The sequence below is a fragment of the Onychomys torridus genome, chromosome 1, assembly GCF_903995425.1.
Source record: "Onychomys torridus chromosome 1, mOncTor1.1, whole genome shotgun sequence".
Taxonomy (NCBI): domain Eukaryota; kingdom Metazoa; phylum Chordata; class Mammalia; order Rodentia; family Cricetidae; genus Onychomys; species Onychomys torridus.
Window position 1 is genome coordinate 83,162,191 of NC_050443.1, and position 8,921 is coordinate 83,171,111.

General features: G+C 45.8%; 1 protein-coding gene across 1 annotated transcript; it reads right to left on the bottom strand.

The window, feature by feature from the left end:
• Positions 1-3,865: 3,865 nt before the first annotated feature.
• Positions 3,866-5,896, bottom strand: Ubqln3 (ubiquilin 3). Its single transcript, XM_036180545.1, has one exon. It carries the CDS (start codon positions 5,894-5,896, stop codon positions 3,866-3,868), a length of 2,031 nt encoding a protein of 676 aa, XP_036036438.1.
• Positions 5,897-8,921: the final 3,025 nt, after the last annotated feature.

Here is an 8,921-nt window from a genome sequence, read left to right on the forward strand (position 1 = left end):
GTACTTCCGTCATAAATGACACCTTTACCAGATGTTAGGGCTTCTCTGTTTACATTCAATCTATGGATGGCTGTCAGCCACTGATGGTGTATTCTAGGCTAGGCCCTGTGGATCTGATTCTTAAAATAGTCCTTTAGCACAGGCAATGTTTTAGTTCTTAATTTTTTGAGAATTGCTTGAACACTGCAGTAACATCTTTCCCACCCCTCCTTCTCCCTCATTCCCCCCTCTCAATTTCCTGACTCTTCTTACCAGTTACATACATGTGAATATAAATGTGCATTGTATGCATATGTGTGCATGTAATTTGCAATGAAATTCATGGTGGTAAAGAACAATTATTTGAAATAATGTAAACACAGAAAAACAAGGACTCAGTGTTCTCTCTCATGAAGCTCAAGTCAATCAGAGAGCTGGGGACATGACCCACTTGATAGAGTGCTTGCCTGGCATGTGTGAAGCCTTGGGTTTGATCCCCAGACAATTTGAAAGTAAAATGGAAATCACATTGGGAAGGGTATAGGAAGGAGGGAGAACAGTAGGTTAGATTTGAAGCATGTGTGTTCCATTCAGGCTGGACCTATCTCACTGTACTCTGTTAATACGTACAGTTAATACATGTTAAATAGAAATGTATGAAGAAGCTATGACAAGGAAATAATTCATAGCCAGGCATGGTAGTGCACACCTTGAGTCCCAGCACTGTGAAGGCGGAATCAGGCAGGTCTCTGAGTTGAGGCCAGCCTGTTCTAAAGAGTGAGTTCCATGACAGCTAGGGCTATACAGAGAAACTCTGTCTTGGGGGGAAAAAAAGGAAGGAAGGAAGAAGGGAGGGAGGGAGAGAGGGAGGGAGGGAGGGAGAGAAGGAGGGAGGAGAGAAAGAAAGAGAAAGTCCACCAAACACTCTCCTAGACAAAACTTCAAAACTCATTCCAACTTCTCTCTGCCTTTCTGAGGAGCCTTCAGGATTCCTGCTACTCAGATGAACAGCAAGTAATTTATATTTATTTTTGTGCAAGTGGGTCTGTGCATATATGCAAAGGTGGGTGCCCCTGGCGTCCAGAAAAGGGAATTAAACCCCCTAGAGATAGGATTACAGGTAACCCGTTATGAGCCACCCACCCCCAGCAATGGTTCTGGGAATCAAACTTGAGTCCTCTGCAAAAGCAGTACGTCCCTCTTAACCACTGAGCCATCTCTCCAACCCTTAAAAAATTCTTGTATGAAGATTATTTTCCTTTTGGCCTTCCAAAGATGGGAAATATGTGTTGTGTCTTACATCTTCTGCAGTTAGACACAACCTGCAGCATGCCCCTTCTGAGTTGCAGGACATGGTAGGGCTAAGTTTGCCTCTTGATGTCCTTAGCGCTGCAACAAGAAACGTTCATTTATTTGGACAAGATTCCTCTCAATAGTAAGAAACAGACAGGAAAAATTGGGCGCCTAACTGCTGTATGCCCCCTTAGAGATTGAGATCTAAGTCTCCAGGAAAAGTTGTTCCTAAAAGTTGGTCTCGTCTTTACATCACAATCTAGTAGCTAATCTAACTACTCTGAGATTTGGTTATGGAAAGAAAGGGGAAAGACAGACTGGATTCAAAAGGATGCTGCACAGAGTCTCTTACATTTAAATACATACTACTGTGGGCAGTTTTCACACAGAGATATAATCAATTGCAGACCTCTTCTCTGACTGCACTAAAGCATAAGTGTTTCTGTTTGTATTGCTACTCTGTGAAAACTTTGACTTCAAGGACCGTATTTAGTATATACACATTGCATCTGTGCACAGGGTATGCTCATGTGGAAATGCACTGGAATATATCATTTGTGCCTTTCTTCCAGTATATATTCATGCACACATTCCTGTGTATAGGTACCGAAAATCATGGCTCACTTGATTCACTTGTTTGTGTGTGTGGTGTTTGTGTATGTGGTGTGTGTATGTGGTGTTTGTGTGTGTGGTGTGTGTGTGTGGTGTTTGTGTGTGTAGTGTTTGTGTGTGTGTGTGTGTGTGTGTGTGTGTGTGGTGTTTGTGTGTGTGTATGTGGTTTTTGTGTGTGTGCTGTTTGTATGTGTATGATGTTTGTGTGTGTGTGCTGTTTGTGTGTGTGTTGTGTGTGTATGTTGTGTTTGTGTGTGTGGTGCTTGTGTGGTGTTTGTGTGGTGTGTGTGTGTGTGTGGTGTGTGTGTGTGTGTGATGTTTGTGTGTAGGGTGTGTGTGTTTGTGTGTGTGTGTGTGTGTGTGTGGTGTTTGTGTGTGTATGTGTGTGGTGTTTGTGTGTGTGTGTGTGTGTGTGTGTGTGTGTGTGTGTGTGTGTGTGGTGTTTGTGGTGTGTGTGTGTGTGTGTGTGTGTGTGTGTGCATTCACTCATGTGGAGACCAGAGGGCAACCTGCAGTGCCAATGCCCATCTACCACCTTGTTTCAGATGGGGTCTCTTGCTGTTTTCCACTCTGTACACCAGGCTAGCAGGCCATGAGCATCTGAAGAGTCTCCTGTCCCTCCTTCATGGCTTCCTGTAGGAGCACTGAGATTACAGACATTCATTCTACAAAGGCAGCTTTTGCAAGGCATCTGAGAATTGGAAGTTTGGTCCTCACATTTGACTGTAGATGCTCTTACACACTGACCCATCTCCACAGACTCATTTTCTTCCGAACTTATAGATCATAACAACAAATTAAAAAAACGTTTTATTTGAACAAATGCTGCCTGTACACCATAAACCATGAGGCAAGAGTTGTATCTATTTCACTCACATTGAATTCCTAATACCTAGATACTAAGTGTATGGTAGCCATTTCATATTTGAGCTAGAAAATGTAAGAATTCAACTCTCCTGACAATTTAGAGTGCTTACTGCTCGTGCAGCAGATCTGGGTTCAGTTCCCAGAACCCACATCAGGTAGTTCCCAACCACCTCTAAATCCAGTTGCATGGGTCTGATGCCTTCTTTTGGCCTCTACAAGAACAAGGACACACATTGTACACATATGTTCACATAAAACATAATAAATAAATCTTCAAAAAGAAAAGAAGTAGGAAGGCAAAGAGAAGGAGGAGGAGGAAAGAAAGAGGAAGAAGAAGAAATGGTAATCAACTCCGAATCTGGCTGTAAGAAAGAATATAAACTGGGTGAAATTGCAGAATCTATCATTATAATTGAGCCTGCATCCTTGCTTCTCTAGCTCTTACCCACTCAAGAGATTAATGTCAAGTCTGTGAGATAGTCTTTAGGGACAATAAATTAAGAAATTGTGCCTTTTCTGGAGCCAGGCAAGTAATAAGGCATACCATAAAGCAGAAGATATGGTAGGAGCTCCTATAGTACACACAATCTGAAAAACTTCCAGGATACCAGGAAATCCATGGGCCTCCCACTTAAAAGGGTGGCAGCAATGTTCCTTCCCATTCCCAAGCGTTTGGCACCTCTAGCTTCCAACCTTTTAGCTTCCTAAGCCCTCCAGAGAAACAGACCTTACTGCCTGTTTTCCCCAATGTTTTCTCCCTTTTCTCAGAGCCCACAAGAATCAGACTCAGGCAATAACTGGCACTAGAGATTGGATGTAATTGCATCTCAAGATAGGTATACACAGAGCTCAGTCAAGGGCCCCAGGTAGGAGAGTGGCAGGCACAGCTGGGTCACACAGCATCCCCACCCTATTTCCTATTTCTGGTTGTTTTTGTTTTTGTTTTTGTTTTGTTTTATCTTCTTCATTGACTCCAGAACATTGTCTCCACAGTAAAGACCATCATAGTAATTTGGTTTATAGTGCAGCTGTATTCAAGAATAGGAGAACTACGGTAATAAGGCATGGGGGAAAAGGCACAAAGGAAAAGACAAGGTCCAAATAACTAGAGTTCCTAAGACTTCCTCAGCTTCTCCACAGCAGCATCTACATCACCCCCTGTAGCAATGAGGGCCTGGAGATTGGCTTCAAGATTCAAAAAGCCCATAGCCCGTAGTTGCTCCAGTTGCACCCGGAAGTGAGCCTCCAGTTGTAGCTGTTGAGGATTGGTAGTAGCTAAGGCTTGCAGTACCTGGAGGAAGGGAGTGGAATGGAAGCCTAGCTCTGCAGAACCCTGTGCTTGGGAAACCTGAGCAGCTGGGGCTGTGTGGGGATCCTCAGATATGACAGCACCTTCTCTAGATTCTGTACCTCCTGACACTCCACTCAACCCTGTTAGGCAGGGCATGAACCAAAGTAGGAGACGAGGTGCTTCAGTAGCCAGGATCTGCAGACCCTGCTCAATCTGCAGCAAGGCTTGCATAACGTGGGGATTTGCCATGGCTGCCTGCAGGTGCAACAGTAGCGGTAGCTGTTGGTGTATCTCATTCTGTGTTAGAGGGACTTGATTTGTGCCAGCTGGCCTCAGAGGTCTTGGATAACCTGTTGGAGGCAACCAAGGAGATTCTGGGACTCCAGCAGTGACTGCCACAAGGGAAGAGAGTGTAGGAACAAATGGCAACCTGTTGGCAGAATCCCCTATCTGAGAGTTAAGATTGGGCAGGCTAGTGCTCGGGCCAGTGGATCCCTTCCCTGCATCATGTAGGCTTCTACCTTGTCCAGTACTGTTCTCCGATGACTGTCTCAAGAAAGCTGGGCAGGAGGACTTTCCCTTGATTGCTACTGACTCTTTGGGGAGAGGCTGACCTGACCCAGGTTTTGGGGATGAGGGTAAAGTTGGAGGAACTCTGTTTCCTGATAGTGGCGCTTCCTGGCTTGGGCTCGGAGTGGGCACAGTACCCTGCAGAAAGGGTCCCAGGGACTGGGAGGTCTCATGTAACTGCTGGAGATAATCAAAGAGTCCTATGTTACTCAGAAAGCTTGGAAGCCTATTTCCACTCTCAGATGCATCCTGGTCCCCAGGCTGTCTTCTTTGTCTGCCACCTGAGCCCCCATATGTGGAAGTCCATGGGTTGGGAAGAGGGTCACAATTCTCTGTCCTTGATGGTTGGCTGCTGGTGGTGGTGGCACTAGCAGTAGTAGAAGCAAAAGGATTACCACCAAACTGTTCCTGTACTGCATTAAGCATGGGATCCATAATATCTGTGTACATAGTACGGAGCACATTGTAGCCACCAGGGATGCTCTCCAGGTTACTGAGTGCACGGTCCTGGCTTCGCATCATCTCCTGCATCATGGAAGGATTACGTAGGAACTCCATGGTCTGCCGCATGATCTCAGGGTTGTTAAGAATATGACCAATCTCAGGGTTCTGCTGGATCAGCTGCTGCATATGAGGATTGTCAAGAACCAGCTGGCGCACTAGGCCTGTGTTGGACAGCAGACCCTGGATGAAGGGGTCATCGACAAGCTGAGCCACAAGTTCAGACACGGAGATGTGCTGCCACATTAGTGAGCCTGGCTGGTCAGAGAAGTTACCTGAGGTCAGACCCAACCCACTGAGGCCTGCGAGGACACCTAAGTTGAAAGGAGACCCATCCACAGGGTAAACAGAACTTGGCTGAGGGAGTACTCCAGGATTTGGGCCTGGAGTAGAGACTGGTGGAGCTGGGCACTCAGTGCCTGTGGTCCGGCGCTGCATCTTGATGACCAAGTGAACTGTGAGACCATCTCGTACTCCACACTGTGCCAGTGAGTCAGGGTCCTTGAGGATTTTTCCCGCAAAGATCAGGACCAGCTGGTTTGGATGTGCCTTAAAGCGGTGTGATATCTCTTCCTTCAGCTGCCGGATGGTGCACGTGTCTACAACTGAGAAATCCTCCTTGTCCTTGGGTGTCTTCACTGTCACCCTGATGAGGTGGGGATCCTGGGCTGGCGCTGGGATGCCCTGTGGTAGAGCCTCTCCACTTTTGGCCATGGTAGGCAGCAGGAGGCCCAGGTCTGTGGGGACACAGCTAAGGGAATAGGCGGGGGAGACAGAGATCATCTTTTCAAACAATAGTGAAAGTGAAAAAGGAGTATAAAGAGGGCCTGGGTTATGAGGCAGGGGAAGGTGTAGTGTCCGCAAGAAAAGGACCATGAGGTCACTTGGAGAGGGGTGCTTTGGGGAAATACAGAATTAAGATGTGATGGTTAGGGAAAAACACTCAGGGCCCAGGGAAATGGTCTTCAGATGATGAATAAAGGGATGGAGGGCAGTAAAGAGACCAGGTCTGGGGGATACACACCAATCTGCTGTGGCCCCGTCCTTCCTCTTAGGCAGGGCTCCAAAGCACCCTCATCTTGCTGCACAGCCGCCCCGGAGGCCTTCTGGGCTGGAACCCATTCTATCAGATCACCTCTGTGACCTCAGCACTGACATCACAGCCTCATACCATGGATACTGGAGGCCCCAACCTCCCCACTTAACTTGTTACTTTATCTCACTTACTCATTAATAATGAGGACCCTGGGCTGACATTCCTTTTTAGGTCAACAGAGCTCTTCGATACAGCTTTATACATGGTAGATGAAGACTCAAGTAGAGTCAGGCCTCTATAAAAAGTTCCTTAGGGACATGTAGTGTCTCTATTAAGAACCGAATTCAGTTGCCCAAACCTGAAGATTTTTATGAAATCTTCAGTTCCTTTTTCTCTACATTCAATATTAACCAGAATATATATACTTACATATTCTCAAAATGTTTGTTGATAGAAATAGCATAGAGAGTGAGAGAGGGGTCAAAAATGACTGAAAGTGCCGGGCAGCGGCGGTGCACGCCTTTAATCCCAGCACTGGGGAGGCAGAGGCAGGTGGATCTCTGTGAGTTCGAGGACAGCCTGGTCTCCAAAGCGAGTTCCAGGAAAGGCGCAAAGCTACACAGAGAAACCCTGTCTTGAACAAACCAAAAAAAAAAAAAAAAGACTGAAAGTGTTGTAATTGTTTTGTAACTGTTTCAAGTTAGGCTGTTTCAAGTTAGATTGACGACAGAGTTATCTTTTATTTATTCTTTGACAATTTCAAAGACAATAACAATGTATACATCGGTCATATCTACCCATAATTCCCCCACCCATTCCCCTTGAACGACTCTCAACACATCCCCCTTCCACCCTCTTGTTCTCTCTTTTTTTTGTTTTTGCTTCCTGGAACCCGGTAAGTCCAGTCAGGGCAGCCTGCTGGTACAGTAACTGCTCCTCTTGGTTTGAGCTCACACAGCTCTTGTGTAGGTACCTGCAGTTGCAGTGAGTTCATGAATACAACGTCCATGGCATGTCTAGAGACAGCATTTCACAGCACTCCTCCCCATCCTTTGGCCCTCACATTCTCTTCACTGCTCTTCCACGATGTTCCCCGAGCCTCGGAAGTGTTGATACAGTCTATTTGTGGCTGAGAACTCAGGTTGACTGCTGAATTTCATAAGAAGAAGACAGAAGACTGTGGGAGCCCACCGAGGTTTCCTAGTGAGATCTGAGCTTGCTTTACACACCAGAGCTGCCTTAGGGAATGGGTTGACGACATGCATGGTTACCAGGTGTCTGAGATGGTCTGCACTTGGCTGTGCTCGGGGGAGGTCTTTTGCTCCACCCTTTGGCATGCCTTTAAAAGCCCTTTAGCAGAGACAGAAGGCACTGGTGGGTTTGGACCCAGACCCTCCTGAGGCTATCCTGTGTTTCTGTCGTTCTCCTGTTTCCTGTCTCTCTCCTCTATATTTCTATCTAAATATTTCTCACTTCTCCCTGCTCAAGAGTACCCTGGGGGGAAAAGTGGGGGCAGAAGACCAGCTGTGGAACAGCTGATGGGGAGCAGGAATCTTGTTTTGGGGTTTTGAGGAACAAATGAGTCAGAAAGCAAGTCATCAAAGGGAGTAGTTCAAATGAGAGAGAGGGTTGTGGTGCTGAAGGGCTTTTCAGCGCTCCTGTGCTTTGTTTTCTGAAGACGAGCCTCGATAGTTTTATTTTGATGAAAACACTCCAGTGAGGAAGAGGAGGAAACTAGTGCAAGAATGGAAAAGGGAATCACAGGCCTGAGTCCTGAGTAGACAGCATGAGCAAGTGCCCAAATGGATGGCTTGACTTGTGGATTTGGACTGCTTACTCTTCAGACCAGAATGGAGGGCTGAGTCTGTAAGATGAGGTGTTGACTGTCATTTGGCAGCAAATGCTCATGAATGTCTCTTTGGATCTCATCTGTCTTTTGGTTAAAATAGGTAAAACATCCTTTAACACTAGGACTAAAAAAAGATGATATATTGAAATTTTCCAAAAATCAGGAAAAGTATGACATATTCGTCACAAAGGATTAGAAATGATCAGGTCTGTTGATCTGATGAGATCAGTAGCATCCATATCCCCTGGGAAATTTGTTAAAAAAGAAGTCTGAGCCCCACTCTAATATGTGGAATCAAAATCCTTGGAATGTAGTTAGAAAACTGTGTTTTAAAACATTTGCCTCAGGCTTTTGGTGTTTCATACCCGGTGCCTGTGGTATGAAGCCTTGCACAGCCTTGGTGCAGTGGGAGGGGCTTGGACCTTCCTAGGCTCAGTGTGCCAGGCTCTGCTGACTCCCCTTGGGAGACCTTGATTTGGGGGATGTGGGGATGTAGGGTGGCTAGGGAGGGAGGGCTGGAGAGTGGGGGGAATCTGTGGGTGGTATGTAGAGTGAGTAGAGTATTTCTTAAAGAAAAAGGAAAAGAAAAAAAACACAAACTAAATATAGCAACAACCAAAAAAAAAAAAAAAATTCAGCTCCTCTCCACAGCTTCTGCATCAGCTCTTGCCTCTATGTTCTTGCCCTGTTTGAGTTCCTGTCTTGACTCCCTTTGGTGATATGAAAGTGAAAGCCAAATAAACCCTTTCCTCAAAAAAAAAAAAAAAAAAAAAAAAAACACTTGCCTCTATGTGATTCTGATGTGGATTCTAGGATTCTTTGCCTGTAATGTGTGGTTAGGATAACTGAGTAGATTAACTGAGGCCTTGATTAATATATTTAAATAAGATCAACAAACATGACTGTGTGCTTTCCTTGACTGC

Coding starts and splice junctions, on each gene's coding strand:
- Ubqln3 (XM_036180545.1), bottom strand. CDS start 5,896: ATGATCTCTGTCTCCCCCGCCTATTCCCTTAGCTGTGTCCCCACAGAC.